At 36.3% G+C, this 18,712-nt stretch overlaps 3 protein-coding genes across 3 annotated transcripts; 1 reads left to right on the top strand and 2 right to left on the bottom strand.

Annotated features, from left to right (window-relative positions):
• Nucleotides 1-402: 402 nt before the first annotated feature.
• On the top strand, nucleotides 403-3,879 carry LOC129891563 (pentatricopeptide repeat-containing protein At4g30700). Its single transcript, XM_055966961.1, has 2 exons — nucleotides 403-2,981; nucleotides 3,794-3,879. Exon 1 carries the CDS (start codon nucleotides 449-451, stop codon nucleotides 2,822-2,824), a length of 2,376 nt encoding a protein of 791 aa, XP_055822936.1. The 5' UTR covers nucleotides 403-448; the 3' UTR covers nucleotides 2,825-2,981; nucleotides 3,794-3,879.
• LOC129891562 (cellulose synthase A catalytic subunit 7 [UDP-forming]) lies at nucleotides 3,662-10,051 on the bottom strand. The gene is made up of 12 exons (XM_055966960.1): nucleotides 9,913-10,051; nucleotides 9,122-9,317; nucleotides 8,823-9,022; nucleotides 8,518-8,738; nucleotides 7,653-7,919; nucleotides 6,934-7,279; nucleotides 6,587-6,850; nucleotides 6,219-6,431; nucleotides 5,903-6,113; nucleotides 5,581-5,777; nucleotides 4,634-4,987; nucleotides 3,662-4,488 (listed from the first exon to the last, which is right to left on the bottom strand). Exons 1-12 carry the CDS (start codon nucleotides 9,985-9,987, stop codon nucleotides 3,907-3,909), a joined length of 3,126 nt encoding a protein of 1,041 aa, XP_055822935.1. The 5' UTR covers nucleotides 9,988-10,051; the 3' UTR covers nucleotides 3,662-3,906.
• A 2,977-nt stretch (nucleotides 10,052-13,028) lies between these two features.
• Nucleotides 13,029-17,983, bottom strand: LOC129891561 (translation initiation factor IF3-4, chloroplastic). Its single transcript, XM_055966959.1, has 9 exons — nucleotides 17,606-17,983; nucleotides 16,748-16,787; nucleotides 16,597-16,656; nucleotides 16,071-16,123; nucleotides 15,086-15,141; nucleotides 14,969-15,002; nucleotides 14,187-14,259; nucleotides 14,004-14,096; nucleotides 13,029-13,465 (listed from the first exon to the last, which is right to left on the bottom strand). Exons 1-9 carry the CDS (start codon nucleotides 17,866-17,868, stop codon nucleotides 13,325-13,327), a joined length of 813 nt encoding a protein of 270 aa, XP_055822934.1. The 5' UTR covers nucleotides 17,869-17,983; the 3' UTR covers nucleotides 13,029-13,324.
• Between the last annotated feature and the right edge of the window lie 729 nt (nucleotides 17,984-18,712).

Here is an 18,712-nt window from a genome sequence, read left to right as displayed (position 1 = left end):
TAAACAGAGTCTAAGATAGAACTGGCCTTGAAATCCCTTCGGGATCATTTGGTTGGTGAGATGAATAGACAAGGATATTTTATCCTGCTTTACATGTGCGATAACGTATCTCATCATTTATATCAAAATGATGGGATAAAATAATCCTAAGACTAATTGATATTCATATCTAAACAACCAAATCGATCCTTCCTGAATATATTTTGGTAAACGATCAATTTCTTTTATAAATTATATAATATATGTTATTTTTAATACATTCAAACCAAAGAATTATCATAATTAATCTCAAGAATTATCATAATTAATCTCAACATTACGAATACAAACGTTATTCATATTATTTTTATAAACCCCAAACTACCCCTAACAACAATTTACCTCTAAATATTCACATTCCCGCCAAAGCTAACAGTCCACTCTGAGAGAGAAGCAAAAAAATTCTCAAATGATTTACAGAACCATAGCTTCCATAGCTCAAAGAGACAGAAACTTCTTCATAAGCTTAATCAACCAAGCCACAACTCTCTCCCAACTCCATCAAATCCACGCCAATCTCATCCGCAATGGCCTAAGCAACGATCTCATCACAATCACAAAACTAACCCACAAATTTTCCGACTTCAAATCCATTTCCATAGCCAAAAATCTCTTTACAACCTTCAATATGGCAAACCCACCTGATCTTTTCCTATATAATGTATTAATCAGAGGGTTATCGCGTAATGGATTAGGGGTTGAAGCGTTGTCCCTTTATCAAGACCTTCTTAAAGGTAATAAGCTTAGACCTGATAATTTCACTTTTGCTTTTCTTGTTTCGGGTTTTTCGTCATCTGGGTGTGAGAAAGTTGGGGTTTTGATTCATGGGCATGTGATAGTTAGTGGGTTTGGTTCGGATGTGTTTGTTGGGTCGGCGTTGGTAGATATGTATATGGGGTTTTCAAGAATTCGTCATGCGTATAAGGTGTTTGATGGAATTCCTGAAAGAGATAGTGTTTTGTGGAATACGATGGTTTCTGGGTTGGTGAGGAATTGTTGTTATGAGGAGAGTTTAAGGGGTTTTGGTGATATGGTTGTGAAGGGGACGGGGTTTGATTCGACTACGTTGGCTGTGGTACTTACTGCTGTTGCTGAGTTGCAGGATTTAAGGAATGGAATGTTGATACATAGTTTGGCTGTTAAGATGGGGTATGATGTTCATGAGTATGTTCTTACTGGTTTGATTTCGTTGTATTCGAAATGTGGGGATGTTTTCACTGCTAAATTGCTGTTTGGGGTGATAAGAGAGCCTGATTTGATTTCATGTAATGCAATGATTGCTGGTTTTTGTTTTAATAATGAGAATGAATCTTCTGTGAGGTTATTTAGAGAATTGCTTGTTCAGGGGGAGAAAGTTAATTCTAGTACTATTGTTGGTTTAATTCCTGTTTCTTGTCCTTTTGGTCATCTGACCCTTACATGTTCTATCCATGGTTTTTGTGTGAAATCTGGGATGGTATCGAATCCTTCAGTTTCTACTGCTTTGACTACAGTTTATAGCCGACTCAATGAAATGGAAATGGCACGAAGGCTGTTTGACGAGTCCCCAAAGAAAAGCTTAGCTTCCTGGAATGCCATGATATCAGGTTATGCCCAGAATGGGTTAACAGAAATGGCTATATCTCTCTTTCGGGAAATGCAGAAGTTAGATATCCATCCGAATCCAGTCACAATCACGAGTATACTTTCTGCATGTGCTCAACTTGGAACATTAAGTATGGGAAAATGGGTTCATGACTTAGTAAAGACGGAGAAATTTGAGTCCAACATTTACGTGTTAACTGCTTTAGTTGACATGTATGCAAAGTGTGGGAAGATTGAGGAGGCACGGCAAGTATTTGACAGCATCACGGAGAAAAATGTGGTTACTTGGAATTCTATGATTTCAGCTTATGGCCTGCATGGATGTGGTCGAGAGGCACTGATGCTGTTTGATCAAATGCTTCATTCTGGAGTTTCCCCAACTGGCGTCACTTTCCTCTGTGTCTTGTATGCTTGTAGTCATGCCGGTTTAGTAGAAGAAGGTCAGAAGATTTTCCATTCTATGGTTCATGATCATGACACTGAACCATTACCGGAACATTATGCCTGCATGGTGGACCTTTTGGGCCGAGCTGGAAAACTAGAAAATGCTTTGGAATTTATTTATGGGATGCCTCTTGTACCAGGTCCAGCTGAGTGGGGTGCATTACTCGGTGCATGCATGGTCCACAAAAATATTGACTTGGCTCGCTTGGCTTCGGATAAGTTATTTGCGATGGACATAGGAAATGTCGGATATTATGTTTTGCTTTCAAACATCCATTCAGCAGACCAAAATTATTTTCAAGCTGCTTCAGTTAGGAAAGTTCTTAAGAACAAGAATCTAGCAAAGACCCCTGGGTGCACTTTAATTGAGGTCAATGGCTATCAGCATGTCTTTACATCCAGCGACCAGTCACATCCTCAAGCAGCAGCTATTTATGCAAAGCTGGAGGAGCTGATGGAGAAGATGAGGGAGGCTGGATTTCACACAGAAACCAGCACTGCGTTGCATGATGTTGAGGAAGAGGAGAAGGAGTTGATGGTCAAAGTTCATAGTGAGAAATTAGCTATTGCTTTTGGACTTTTAACTTCTGAACCTAAAACTGAAATCAGAATCATCAAGAACCTAAGGGTTTGTGTGGATTGTCATAATTTCACCAAGTTTGTATCCAAGGTTACAGACAGGGTTATTGTTGTAAGGGATGCCAACAGGTTTCATCATTTCAAAGATGGAGAGTGTTCCTGTGGGGATTATTGGTAAATGGCTTTTTTCTGCCAAGGATGTTTATTCAGCCTTTTGGATCATTATGGAGGTCAATGGAGCCAGTGTTTTTTTTACCTTGTGTTTAGATCCACTTCTTAAAGGAACAAGGGCAATGGGATAGCTCAAACCACTTATCGAATGTGCAACGTTGAAGGTCCAGGTTTATCCATGCCATTATTTGCTTTTTATTTCAAGTAGGCAACATAGTTTGTCTCATAAGAAAAGCTGAAGGGAAAGGAATCTTTTGCTTGTACACTACTGTTTTGAGTACAATACTGCTAAGGGAAGAGTGTAATCTGTTCTTTGGTCATGAAAAGTTGTTTTCAGTGTTTTACATAACTTGAGGTTGTCTGGTCAAATCAATAAATATCATAATATGTCGCTGATGTTACTCTTAAATCAAGACAGCACTTTAGGTCTATTTAGGTTGAGCTCTTAGACACATTTTTCCTCCTACAATATTTCATGTCCTCTCATTGTTCCAAGTTGTCCTAGGCATTTGGTGCACAGGAAGTTGCTGAGGTGTATAGCTTGAATGCATAGAATATGTTGTGAAAAGGTTTGCATAAATTTGTCAGAGGTCTTCTTTTGTCTCAATTGTTGACATGCTCTTCAAGTGTCAAGTGTTATTTTCATGGAAATTCTTTTTCTCTCCCTTAATTTATATGTTCACTTAACTCTTTTAGATAGGATGAGGATGTGCGGCACACTCATACTCATTCATTGAGACTCCCCTCAGATATTGTACTGCATCTTTATTCATTAAGTTCAAAGATTAATTATTTGAAAGTTCTATCAAAACTCATAGTTGGTCACCAAGTGAGACTTAGCAGATTGTCTTCAAACACCTCCATTTAGCTATATGCAAAATCGAGTACAATTTGAACAATCAAAAAAATTGAGAACAATTTGTACACTAAACAGAACTTCTCACACTAGGTTTATTCTTTTGTTGGCATATTCCAGTTTGAGGGGCGTACATCGGAGCCCACACAGGGGAAGATACAAGATCCCTGATATATCAAGATGCTTGTGTGCGTTCCAAAGAGCATGACCTTGAAAAGGGTATTATGAGCATGCTAGCAGTTGACTCCGCATCGCTTGACATCTGGTCCCTTGGTTTTGAGCACAAATGGATCAATTCGAACCCAGAGCAAGGAAAAGATGGAGGCTAAAAGTATTGACCATATGACAACAATGGTTGGAGTCCTGTTCTGCCTACCCATAAGACCCTTGAGGAATGGATACAAATGAACAATGACCCAAAAGGCGAAGAAAAGCTTTCCGAAAAGGGGACCCCATGAATTGTATCCATTGTTTATGGCATCAGAGATTCCGGCTACAACCCCAACCAAGTTGATTATGAGAATTGTTGTTGGAGGAATAAGGAGAGTAGTCCACTTGAAGGCATATAGCTCCCCGAAGTCCTCATCATCTGTTGCCTTAGATGTCACAGTAAAGTTGGTATCTATGCCAGCTAAAATCTTGAGAAGACCTTGTACTACAGCAAAAAGGTGGGCAGATACCCCTCCAATCACCCAAAATTGCTCATTTCTCCACCATTCCTCAATACTGACTCCACTCCACCTTAGCTCAAGAATTCCCGTTGTAAAAATTGAGAGGAAAAGAGCAATGAAAAAGAGACTTGCTAAGGTGCTTATCTGCATCAATGAAATCCAAGTTCTAGTCAACTGACTTTCCCATTAAGCAAGTAAACTTGTGAAATATGAAGCTACTTAGGTGCAACTGGTGTCTACAGGTGTTCAAAGTTTTCATGGCATTTAAGTAAAAACATCATGTTCTTACCTCTGGCATTATGAATTTTCCAGTGAGCAAGCAGACAGCAGGGAGAGTGCAGTAGGCAAGGAGAGGTAAAGAAGTGAAGGGGTAAATAGTTGTGTTAACATATGATAATCGTTCAAGCCACTTAAGCTTTCCTCCCTTATAGCCATACCAAACTGGGCTATGACGACTGAAAAAGATCTCAACGGAACCAAGTGCCCATCGAAGCACCTGGTTGAGACGATCTGATAGATTGATCGGAGCAGATCCCTTAAATGCAGCTAATTTAGGCATACAATAGACTGACCTCCAACCACGGCAATGCATCTTGAAACCTGTTAAGATATCCTCCGTGATAGAGCCATATATCCATCCCAGCTGCAAGTTCAGAAACAATTACCTCAATCAAAGATATTCATAAAGGTGATACATTAGAATAGATAATGATTGTTATGAATCTCATGCTAACTACACATATAAGAAGTTTTAAGCATTTATATCCTTCATGTTTCACAAATTGAAATATGCTTGTATCAAAAGCACTAGCATATTTTCTATAATCACTGTTGTTTTGCGTTAGAGTTAGTTTTCTAAAGGGCTTCTGAAAGGTAATAGTCGAACTCTCAGAATAGTTATGGTTTTCTTATTAGTTGTTTATCCCTCAATCAAAGATATTCATAAAGGTGATACATTAGAATAGATAGTGATTGTTATGTATCTCATGCTAGCTACACATATAGGAAGTTTTAAGCATTTATATCCTTCATGTTTCACAAATTGAAATATGCTTGTATCAAAAGCACTAGCATATTTTCTATAATCACTTTTGTTTTGCGTTAGAGTTAGTTTTCTAAAGGGCTTCTGAAAGGTAATAGTCGAACTCTCGGAATATTTATGGTTTTCTTATTAGTTGTTTATCCCTTATCAACCAAGTTCTTTCTTGCAAGCACAGAAACAAAGATGAACATTACCTCCAAACCCCATTCTGTTTTATCTTCATAGCCACAGCTGATCACATGGATAGCTTCCTTCAACAAGGCTGCTGGGCTCGACGAAGGTGGAACTCCACCTTCAATCATTAAAGTTGAAGTCACAAAAATTGCAGACTGTCCAAATTTCTTTTCAAAGTTCATCTGGGACATTAGTAGCTCATTGTCATCATCAAATCCTGAGGAGATACAGAAAAGGAAAAGAGAAAATCAGGGAAAATTAATCTCAAAGGGGATCTTATTTAAGAGGCTCCTTTGTTATTTGAAAGTTGAAAATATTTGGAATGTGGATATATATAAAAACCTTGACCATTGGCTGCATCTCCATTGACTTCAGATTTATATTTGTCAAGCTTCTTTTTGCGTCCAAAACATGGACAACAGTCGCAGCTCACCATTCTTGGGCGCTTGGCACGTTTAGGAGGATTGTAGCCATATAATGCTTGCCTTCTGAAGACACATCCTGTGCCAACATATACTGGACCTTGTAGTCCATCTAGGCCTTTCATGTTAATCTGCCCAAGTAGTAGAAATAAGTACATGATAAACTGATCTCGAATAAATAACAAGAATTAGTATCTTTTTAGTGGCCTTATGTGGCATATTTTGCTTAATCTTACATCAAAGAAGACTGTGTTTCGGTTGGCATATCTATCGTGCCTGTCTATTCCATCAAATCTTTGAGGAAACTGGACGAAGCAAACTTTTTTGCCCATTTGTGGGTCCATCAAGAAGCACATAGCCTCTCTAGCAGCCTTGCTGTTGTTAAGGTAGTGATCACAGTCCAAGTTAAGCATAAATGGTGCATTGGTAAGTACTCCTGAAACGCGAACCTGCAAGGATCACATTGAAGAATGTTGTGATTCTGCAAAATTTCTTGTCGAAATATTTGATGTAGTGTGCATAATGTTTTAACGTAGATGTGTAAAAATTTTCACTTGTAACTCTGGAGTATTAACTAGCAAATAACAGAAGTTTCCATGTTTACCAGGGCGTTCATAGCACCAGCCTTTTTGTGATGCTGGAATCCAGGCCTTTTTTCACGAGAAACATAAACAAGACGAGGGAGTTCATGTCCATCCACATCAGTTCCTCCACTTTGGCCTAAAAAGACTTGAATCATACCAGGATGGTCCCTAGTATTATTTCCTGGCCATGGTGTTCCATCTTGCATGATCCACCCTCCTGGAGGCATTTTAGTTGCTTTGGCAACTAGTGCATTGATTCTTACCTTGAATTCTTCATATTCTCTCTGTCAAGTAAAATGAGATTTGTAATGTGTCATGGAAAGTTTTATGTAGCACTAGCTGATGAAAGCAAGAGTTCAAGCTTTACCTTCATTGCTCGTCTCTCCTTAACAAATGTTGGCTGGACTTTGTCCTTGAGATAATCAATCTTTAGGGAGAAGTAAAATTCTGGAGCTCGAGGTTCGATAGCAAACTTCTTGCAGAAGGGAACCCATTTTCTAGCAAATTCTGCAGTTTCTGATAGTGCTTCAAAGGTGCACATTGAAGCTCCATCATCAGATAGGTAGCATGAAGTTTTGTCAACAGGGTAATCCATTGCTAATATTGAGAGGATTGTATTAGCTGTAACAAGAGGAGGTTCCTTCATAGGATCCACTGTACTGACGAAGATATCTACAGGGGCTAGCATATTTGGTTCTCCTTCCCTCTCATACCTACATCAAAATTTTGGTCAAATATGTATTTCTCTAGTCCTAAAGTTTTATCTTGAAAAGATTGCTAGAACTTTAAGAAGCCTTTCGACAATGATTTGACTTGCAGCTTTGAAAATTACAATCTCATTCAGATTAGAGTGCAAATATGATTTGCCATAGTTTCTCTTCTTGTATGTTTTGCCTGAACGCTAAGCTATCTCTTTCATGGAAATTTGATCTTGTTTCTGTCAGTATCTTATATTGTACTGAAGAGTTTGTGAAAACAAGGTGTATATATTGGAAATTAACTTGGCAAATCTATTGGTTTTATGCCCATGCTAAAGGATTAACTTCTTTTTTATAGTAGGAGCACAGACTTGCAAAGAATTGTCACCTGAGAGAGAGACGATCAAGGTAAGTCTCACGGTCGATTGGGAACCATTTGGGGAACTGATCAAGGATCCAAGAGAAGGCAAACCAGATCTCACAGATGATAGAAGTTAGCCACAGACCAATCGCATCATGCACTGGATTCAGAATTCTATAACGAAGGAAGACTGCCAGAATCACCAGCCTAGCTACAATCACCATTCGGTAGGGATTGATCTTGCTTGATGCTATTGGCACTTTTCTTGATAAAGGCTGTCTTGCTTCATCCACCCTACATTTTCTCACATCGATTAGCTGAGAGCATGTTGCACTTTGTATTATCTATTTTAAGTTGAATTTATGTGTTTGATAAGAAATCACTGCAATCTAGTGAATCTGATAGGTATTAGTAATAGCTACCATTAAGCTACAAGAGTAGATATACCTGAAGTTTTTACTAACTATACATTTCTGTATATCTGTAAGTGCATTCTCATTTCCACTAATTAATCTAGTGAATCTGATAGGTATTAGTAATAGCTACCATTAAGCTACAAGAGTAGATATACCTGAAGTTTTTACTAACTATACATTTCTGTGTATCTGTAAGTGCATTCTCATTTCCACTAATTTCTTACTCCTACTGTCATAACTTATCATATATACTCCTTTCACTTCCATTTATGTGAATGTGAATGAGAAAGAAGGGAGTGAATTTAAATAGTCAAGTGCTAGTATCTGGATCTCCAACCACAGGAAATAGACAAGAAACAACCTAGATGTGAGCATTTTGCTCATATGTTACTCCGATTTCCGAAGCCTCAGTACTATGGTTCAAGATATGTATTTGCATAACATTTTCATGTTAAAGATCACTTGTAACTACTTACATGGACATATCAGGGTCAGCAGAGTCATCATAATCTTGCCCCACATGTCCTTGCTGCAATTTCCAATCATCCATTCTTTCTTTCCACCCTCCCTCTTTCTTATCATCCCATCTTGCACTTCCAGATTCAGAAGCTGGATAGGGATGTATCCTTTTGTGAAGTGAAGATCCCAACGTCTGCTCTCCATTTCCATGATTTGATATTGGGAATTCACCGCTAACCTGCATCCACAAAATGCATTCATACTCAAAGAATTCAAAATCTTCTCATCTTAGTAATACTTGATACGGATTTAGTATACATACCGGATGTGAGCGAGTACCAGCAATGACAGGAGGGTACTGAGCAGAATCTTCGTCTTCTGGTCCTCTTCCATATGTCATCTTACCATGGAGAATGGTCTCCACAATGTTTCTATTCTTGTTTTGCTCATCATCAACTTTGAATTCATGTTCAATATCGTCAATATCTTCCTCATCTTCATCTCCCGCCACCCTTGGACTCCCTAAGCCATCAAATACAATTAAAAACGTAAATAAATGACACGAACAACCAGAACAAGTTTGTATTGATGTGAATGGTTTATTCATTAAGATGTATATACCTTTGAGACGTTTATATCTGGTCTTGCACTGTGGACACTGTTGAGTTCCTTCCCTTCTCTCATACTCGTAGCAAGGCCGACACACAGGGAAACCACACTCATTGCAGGCCACAAAAAGGTCACCATCCACTGTTAAACCTATTTCATCCCCACATATGTCACAAACTTGTCCACTCAAATCCTTCAATGGCTTATGCTGCAGCAAATTAAGGACAAAGGAAGAAGGTTAAAAAAAAGAAAGCAACACATTTTTGTCAGTTCTAGGTGTTATGTTGAACATGAAGATGTAACAAAAATACAACACCATAAATTAACTGTAAGTACAGAAGTTACATTGTTGATATCCACTTTTATCTCGTAATATCATTTTTTTCTCTTGTTATTACTTTCCCTCACTTTTGTTAGAAAGATGTATATTGAGATAAAGCGTGCAGATCCCTAGTGCTTGAGGGAGAAGAAATGTTAAATCTCTCAAACACAAATATTTGTATCCACACTGTTATTTTTTATGTTGCTCAGACTCTTCAATAATGTGCCGAGTGCGTAATGTCGGATCCTCCAAAAGTAGTACATTTACTAGGGATACAACACAAGTCCGAGCAACACAGGTTATTTGTGCACTTCAATGTTAACTTTGGACATTCCAGGAGAATGTCTCAAAGATACTAATTATCTATGTTGCTTGGACTTTTCAAAAATGTGCCGACTGCATTTTCGGCGAGTCTGAGCAACATAGGACTTATTGTGCACTTCAATGTATTATTTTTGGACATTCCAAGAGAATGTGTTACCTCTTCATGGCCATGAATGACGACAAGTTCATTCCGGTTATGAGAACCAGCAACTAGACCTGCACTGGCTTCCATGGTGGATGGATGATTCTAGTGAGAAATGGAGGATGATGACAATGGTATATATGGTATTAAAAATAAACTTTTTTAAATGAAAGAAAGAATGAGATTAGTAGTACTAGTGTCACTTTCTTTATGTATCTTTCTTGTACCTAATATGTGTCCATTCTATGGAAGATATGTTGGTTGTAGAGTCTTCATTGCCTTTAAGCTAAGTTTCCTCTTCTTCTTTTTTTCCAACAACCATATGCACATTCTCTCTCTCTCTCTCTCTTGTTAGTATGTCAGCTTCTTTGCTTAAGCTTTTCCTTTGGTTGGAGTTTTTTATTTTTTGTCAAATTAGTCCCCAAGGTTTTTCAAATGTTGTGTCAATGGTCCTTTCACTTTTGAGAGTTACTATTTTGAAATCATTAGTTTAAGATTTGTCTTTTATTCAAATCATGATTATTAGAATAAAAGAGTTTTTACTTATTAATAAGGAAAGCATACATTAATTACTAATTTGGAAAGAAACTTATTAATTGGTGTCTAGGCTTTTCCATTTGTCCTCAAAAGAAGCTTTTTAATGAACATATTTGTGGAAAAGGCTCACTAAAGAGTGTTTACTTTTTAATAAGTCAATCTTATGTCAAGTGGAAGAGCCATATTAATTTCTAATTTGGAAGAAACTTTTTTGAAGTCTAGTCTTTTTTTTTGTGACTAAAATAAGTATTTTTATGAAAATTTCAGCAAGACATTACATAATTGTTTATAGGGGAAAGTTTTAAGGTTATAGATGATAGAACCTTTCATTTCTTTTCTTTTTTGTTTTAAAAAAAATTGGTGTCAAAATGGAGAATCTATAAGCAAAAAAGGTAACTTAGAAAGGAAAGAAAAGAAAAAAATAGTACTTATTTTTTGTTTGTTGGCTTTGGGTGCAGAGATATGAGGTGGTTGGGTTAAATAATTTATTTATTTTTACCTCTATCTCGATCTTTTTTTCATAATTTCATTTATTTGGGATATTATTGAACTTAGTTCAACCTTTGTAAATCACACTAAGAGCCCGTTTGGATGGGCTTAAAAAAATAGTTTTTATGTATGAAGTGCTTTTAGAACTTTGAAGTGCTGAAAGTTATTTTTATAAATAAGCAGTTGAGTGTTTGGATAAAAATGCTTATGATGTGAATTTTAGGGTTAAAAGAATAAAAAAATATAGTTTGAGAATTTAGTTAAAATATAAGGGATATAAAAGTAATTTCCATGGTCAAAGAAAATAACTTTAAGCACTTTGGAAAAAAAAGTTAGGAATTCTAACTTTTCATTTTTGACTGACTTTAAGAACTTTATGGCTTAAAGTCAGCATTAGGCAAACACGTCCAAAAGCTAAAAAGGGACTTTAAGTTGGTTTTGACCAACTTAAAGCCAATCCAAACGGGCTCTAAATGGATGCCTAATTGTGGTGTGTGTGGAGGGGGGGGGTCTCCTTTTAAGGGTGAGTTAGGTTAGTCAATTGAGCCTGAAAATTTTGGTGTAATTGTCAATGTCTCAATTGATGGAAGGTGAATTAATCAGCGAGAAAGAAATTTAACTTAATACAAAAAAATACACCACAAGATCGAAGTTGAGCTATTACCTTTCCCTCATCAACTTGATTATTCCTTCACACAAATGAAAAGGAAGGAGAGACTAGTCTTTTCAACTACCTTATGACTATCACCATATTTTTAAGTGGATCATCCGTGTCAAATATTTTTATTTTGGGCTGAATTTAAAGTTTTGTCTTTCAGCATGTTAAATAACAAATAAAGTGATCGAAAATACCTATTACTTGAAAAAAAATTGCAAGGCAAAATCCGCAAGGCCTAACTTGGTTCCTAGAGAACTTAGGCCAATATAGGCAAAACCGCAAAAATTCAATTTCAAAATTCATAAAGTTGTTTTAAGAGGCATAACCTATCCGAACAAGACAATTTCTCTCAACTTACGTCTTATGAATTAAATACCGCAGAACTTATGTCGGATTTGCAAAATTAGGTCAAGTTAAAGATATTTGACCAACAAATTTTCATTAAATGAGAAGCGAGGTAAAAGGACAATCCATGCAAAAACTTGTTTTCAAGTAGCGGCTATTTTTCAATTACTTTGCAAATGTTAGGTTGGACTTGTATGAATACTAAAACCACATTGCTTGATGAAAACACAAATTTTGCAAGACATTCACCCTTTCTTTTGGACTACAGATCTGTTTTGCTTAACATTCACCTAATCAATTGTAATGAATTTAAGTCAACTATTTGAGAAAGACATTTACAAATAGCTTTGAAATGGGTCCTATATTTGAAGTGAAAACAACAATTATCTCTAAGGATGCTTGGGCTGGAAAGTACTTCAATTTGAAGTCACCAACAAAATAAGTCATAGAAGGTGTAGCTAGAAAAGTAACAATTGATGGTTCATCATTCTGATAGGTAAGTTCCTCCTTTGTTATAAAACCCTATCAATACAAAAATGAAAGAAAAAAGAGGAATACCCAAATTCTCTCTTTTTTCTTTAACAAAAAGGTGGTACCTAGGTCGGCATGACGTGCCCACCTCAATTGGATACCTACTACCTCCCAACAGCTAATACAAATAAGGGATAACTTTGTTCACTATGACTAGCACACGTGAGATAGTTCTATGCATTTCAACTTAGGCATTCGAGAAAAAATCACTTGCAAAGAAATGGACAGTCTATGCCTTGAAAGAATCAGTAACGACGACCCCATGGAGTTTGAATACTTTTCTAGTGAGAGATACTCCCTAGTGAGACATGCTCCCCCTACATACTATCATGAGATTCTTGACTGCGGCATTTTTGAAATTGCTCCTGAAGCCATTAGACCGAGGGCACATGGGCAGCACACTACGCCCAACTTAGGGACGTGGTGATGTTGTGGGGCGGATATTGGCCTCTTGTATGCCACGAGAGTGTGGTTGGTCCTACATGCGAGTCCACAACCTCTACAGGGGTTTGTACCCTATTCTTCCACGGTCCATACTACGTTAACTCACTGATAGGTCATACCCCTTAGATGCTTATAGAATATTCAAATTCGTCACATAAACATATCATGTGAAATATAAGTATATAACAAGTGAAGGAAAGCTCAAACTTACTTCAACTTCACCTATTAAATGTTACTACAAAAAAACTGAATGTTTCTTGCTATTGTTATAGACACTACACAAGTGTACATCCTATTACAGGCTTGTATGTGACTAAATTCTATACAAGACAGATATCAAGGTGGCATCTCTCACCTTTCTCTTGAGAATTATATGCATTGATTGTCTGCTAATAACCCCTTCTAATAAATTTCATCTGATGCTCAAACACTGGCTGAAACTTCAGTTGCTGGTTTTTCCTTTTTCTTCGGTTGCTCTGGAGCTTTCTGTACTATAGCCTTATTCGGTACCAAAATTATGAAGACGTTCCTATCCCTGAAATTCTTGTTCTCCTCTGTTGCAAGCTGTTAATGGCACCATAATATAAGACGTTAACTAGCTGGAGAGGGAAAAGATTAATTGAGAATACAAGCTTAAATCGTTCATTTAGTCATGTATGAACCAAACTTATTCTTTGATCTACTGATCTTGAGTAACTAACTAACAATCAAAATATTGGATCTCAAATCCCAACTTATGTTGTTCACAATGTTTGATTATTATCCGTTACTCCTCGTTTACTTTTTCCACAAATATTTTCCTCTGATGTGATGATTGAATGCCTCTAAGAAAGAATCAATAGTGCTGTAGTCATGATCTAGCAGATAAGATTCATAACCATCTTCGTTTAGTATCGAAAATGGCAAGACCTACTGAATTACCATATTGAATATATTTTTGCTTTTACCAATACCGTCTCATACATGTTTTCAGATGAAAGGACTAGCTTGTGATCTTAGTGTGCATGCTTTTAAAACTATTCACATCTTCAGGACACTGCAGGCACAATGTATCATGACTAATATTTACTTTTTGGCGTGAGAAAAAACAAATCATGCTTACCTCACCGACATCATTCTGAAAACGCCTAAGTAGCTCAATAGCATTATTTCTGAACTCATTTTCACGGCCTTTTAAGTTCACTATGATTTTTACCTGCAAGAAGTACCAATAAATAACATTTAAACATTAAACCACCAAATTCTCTAAATTAATTGCATGCTGAAATACATGAGTCAGAGCTACCTTGTCACCATCTTTCAGGAACTTCTGGGCGGCTTTCAAACGCACTGAATAATCGTGAGAATCAATATTATAACTGCAATATCAAAAGAAACCTTCAAATACCAGAAAGAAGACCAAAATGAACAAGAGCGGGAAAACAGGATATAAACAATGTACCATACCACAACATATTACAGTAAGGATATTGGCCTTTTACTTCAGAGAACGTTAACATTGAAATGGTTACCATGTGTTAAACCTAACAATAACTTTTCTTCCTGGTAAATTCAATTTTAACTAGAATGATGAGAATAACAATATTAGAAATTCCCCTTTTCACCAGTTTTTTACAAGACCCTTATCGTTCTTTCTTTTTTGGTACATTGGAAAAGATAAGACCGCTTATGGAAAGTGTATTAACACAGGGAAAACTTCATGCACTTTCTTTCATAGGCCAAAAAGATAGTTAGTTGATGAGAAGAACCGTTTCTGCATTCGACATAGTCCAAACGAAGACAAAATTAGGGCCACCTCTCAGGATTTGATGGATGAACAAATTGAGGCCTCATTATTTTGCATTTGTATGTAAGGCACTCATCCAGAGAGTGCACAAAAGTACCGTAAACAATAAAGAATAGAACGGCTTTAATACTGAACCACCAAAAAAAAAACTAAGGAAGAAAATATGGCCATAGTATCACAGCTTTTCACTGAATAGCCATCTAATGAAGGAATGGAACCATAAAAAGCTAATAATTTCTCAATAAATATCAGTATTAAGTATACATGATATGGAACCTTACCCCATTTTGAGCTCCTTCAAATCCATGCGGTTGGCTGTCATTGAAAATAAAATATTGGCAAAAGGAAGTTCTCTTGTTTCAAAAGAAAAAAAAACTTCTAAAAGGCAAGACATGTACCAGCATTTTTCTTTTGCTGCTCCTTTTTCTTCTTTTGCAGTTCATACTTATACTTACTGGCAAAAATAACGCAAAATATCAGAGTGCTGGTGTTTTAGCAATTCAAAATGATAAGAAAACCACGACCACAGTACTCCTTGCATCTAGTCCGCATATAAATGTTCTAAATCGGTATGCAAGATAATAACTTGCATACCGACGTAATCTTGAAGCAAAAAGACACAGTGCATACCTAGGATCATAACCTCTAATCCACCTAATTCAAGTAAAATAGTATGCTTTTGAAACTTGCTCGGTTTAATATGATGTTCACAGTTTCACAAACATGAATTCCTAGTTTAACAATTATTCTTAACCAAGTTCCATAAAAGGAATCAAAAGTCAAGCTCAAGTAGATTGGTCTCTGATATCTGTTTGATATACCAAATCTCCCAAGGACAAGTGTGCCACAATGTACTTGAGCTTGATTTGAAATTTGGTTCTAGAAAGGCATTATGATCAATCACATCAAACAGGACACAACCAATCTGAAGCCTAAACAAATGACAAAAGAAAATGAAAGAATGATGACCAATAGATACTCTCCCTGCCCTTACTTTTCTTATTGAGCCAACTTGGACGTGTCTACTTCCCTAAAAAAGTAAAGTTTTGACAGAAATATATAACTCAAAAAATTACATGATTTTCACCTGTTCAATTCTACTTCTCTCTTCTATTTCCAATAACACAAATATCACTATACAGCCGTAAGAAATAGCAAACACTTTTAAATCTTATACTAGTAAGCATTTCAAGTAAAACTGGGACTAATGAAACGGAACAGAGGGCACAACAATTATTCCTATTTCTATATAACTGCAAATTACGACCTTAATCACTCATAAAGCTAATGCTCCAATTCCCCATTTGTGCAATTACAGAAATCAAGAAGTATATATCATAATCGAAATTCAGAGAAAAAACATTTCTAGTCGATATATCTTACTTGTAATCCATAATTTTGACAACCGGCGGCTCTGCTTCTGGAGATAGAATCACCTACAGATATCCACCAAAGGAAACAATAACATCATCAAATCAATATTAACTTTATCATAACCAATAATCTGGATAAGCTACTCCTCTAGATAAGCATAATACTCTTTTCAGTTTCTTTTTCCTGCATCATATTCTCTTCTAACTACACCTCATAACCTGAAGCAATAGTATTCAATTCTTCCTGCTACCCATCCATCCCCCCAACCCGTACAGAGTATACACTCTTTCTTTCAAGATTGATCATTCCAGTCAACTTTGCCTAGTTTAACACTTAATACCTGCTATATTTTTGGCCATCTCATAAATAAAAAAAATTCTTGACACCATGTAATTATTTACCATTCAATACAAGATTACTAGCACAAATGAGGCAAATTAGAAGACTACATAGTCACATTCGAGGGATACTTTATTTTCCAAATAATCACAAAAGTCGAAAAAAGAATTAAAAAGTCAGTCTTACAGAAACATACCAAGTCAAGGCTTGCATCCTCAGCTCTCTGAAGAGCTTCCATTTTCGACACTATCCCCAACTACATAACAAAAACCAATCAGCGCAAGAATATCAATAACCAATAACAACTTTGACACTAACAAAACAAGCAAATATGAAATCAGACTAACCATGTTCTGCTTATCATCAATGAGCCTAACCTTGTCTGACCTATTTCAAAACACCACAACAATAACACTATAAAGTTAACATCTTTAACAAAAAAAAACCATACATTTGAAACCCAAACACACACATTTAACATCACAACAACCAAAAATGAAACGAAAAAGGATAAGAATTTAGCATAATGTTACACAAGCTGAGTGCACAACAACTACACAAGAACATGTAAATACCTGATAGAGGAAATATTGAATGCTTCGTCTTTCAAAACACCACAAATAAAGCTAAAAAATTAACAACATCATACCCAGTGTAATCCCATGGGGTCTGGGGAGGGTACTCAGACCTTGCCTCTAGCAAGGTTAGGGAGGTAGGGAGACGGTTTCCTATAAAATAAGCATCTTCAATGAAAATCCAATACATTTTAAAGTCAAACACACACATTTAACATCAAAATAATCAGGAAGATCAAGAACCAAACCAAAAAGGATAAGAATTTAGCATAATGTCACACAAGCTGAGTGCACAACAATTGCACGAAAAAAAGGCAGTCTAGTACACTAAAGCTTCCCCTACGTGCGGGGTCCAAAAAAACCTGACCACAGGAGTCTATTGAACGCAGTCTTATCCTGTATTTCTAGTAGAACCTGTTTACACAACTACACAAGAACATGTAAATACATGATAGAGGAAATATAAAGTGCTTCATCTTTCAAAACAGCAAACAAATAAAAAAGACTTAAAATTTAACACTCTTAACAAAAACCCAATACATTTTATAACCAAAAAGACACAAAAATTACAACAATTTTCCCACAATATTAAACACAAGCTGAGTAGACAACACAAGAACATGTGAATACCTGATAGATGAAATATCAAGTGCTTCATCTTCCTCGGAACGTGGGGGCGGACGGAATCCTCCTCGTCCACCTCCGCCGCCGTATCGGGCGGAAACAGTGGCGGAATAGAAGATAACAGAGGAGCAAGAACGAAGCTCAGGAAGGTGAAAACGGAGCCCAAAAATGGAAGAATTAAGGGATGGGAGGAAAAGGGGTTTGTTAGTTAAGGGTTTAGAGGAAATGGGTGTGAGAGTAAAGGAGGTATTGGTGGTGAGACCCGCCATGAACGATGGGGGTGGGTGGTGTTTACACAGAGGAAGCTAACACAGAGTGTGCTGGATCTTATCCATAGATGCTCTGTTCTTGAGGTTTGGCCTCTTAACTCTTTTTTGATAAATTCTTATTGGTATAAGATATTTATATAAATTAGATAAATTTATAAATAAAAAAAATATTTGATGGTGTAAATAGTTCATTATATTATGGATATATAAAACTTAGTTTTAAACTTGTCTAATTTGTTTTACTTGAGATGAGAGTTTTTTTGAAAAAATATTTCTGTCTTCATCGGATAGAGATAAGATTTATGTATAGTTTATTCTTTTCCGACATTACATGTGAGATTCTCTAAATATGTTATAGTTGTTGTAAGTTTTCAAGTTGTCACCGATAAGAATTGTGATGGAGTGGTAAGTATTTATTCATCCTTAATCATAGGTCTCGGGTTTGAGTCCCTTTAAGTATGGAGTCGTCTTTATTAGAAAGCGTTTTACCCCAGTGTGGGATTCTCAAGTGCGAATTCAGATTTAATCGAATTCCAATATGAGTAACCGGACACTAGGTGGGAAAGAAAAAAAAACTTCAAGTTGTCCTAATTAATAAATTTTTGACATTTAAGTTATTATTCAATAATCTTTCATTAGAATAAGTGTTGGACAATTTTATCCCTTTTATTTTTTAATTTTTAACTCGTTGTTCAGCATTTACTCAGAGGTTCGATTAATTTGAATTTGTATAAAAATACATATTGGAAATGTAATTCATAGATATATTTTCTAGTATAGTACTTATAGCTTGGCTAGCTATATCTTCAAATAGAGATAGCAATGTATTACTTAGATATTGATC

Source organism: Solanum dulcamara, chromosome 6, assembly GCF_947179165.1.
Source record: "Solanum dulcamara chromosome 6, daSolDulc1.2, whole genome shotgun sequence".
NCBI classification, from domain to species: Eukaryota; Viridiplantae; Streptophyta; class Magnoliopsida; order Solanales; family Solanaceae; genus Solanum; species Solanum dulcamara.
The sequence above is the reverse complement of the archived record's forward strand: the minus strand, read 5'-3'. Positions and strand labels throughout refer to the sequence as shown.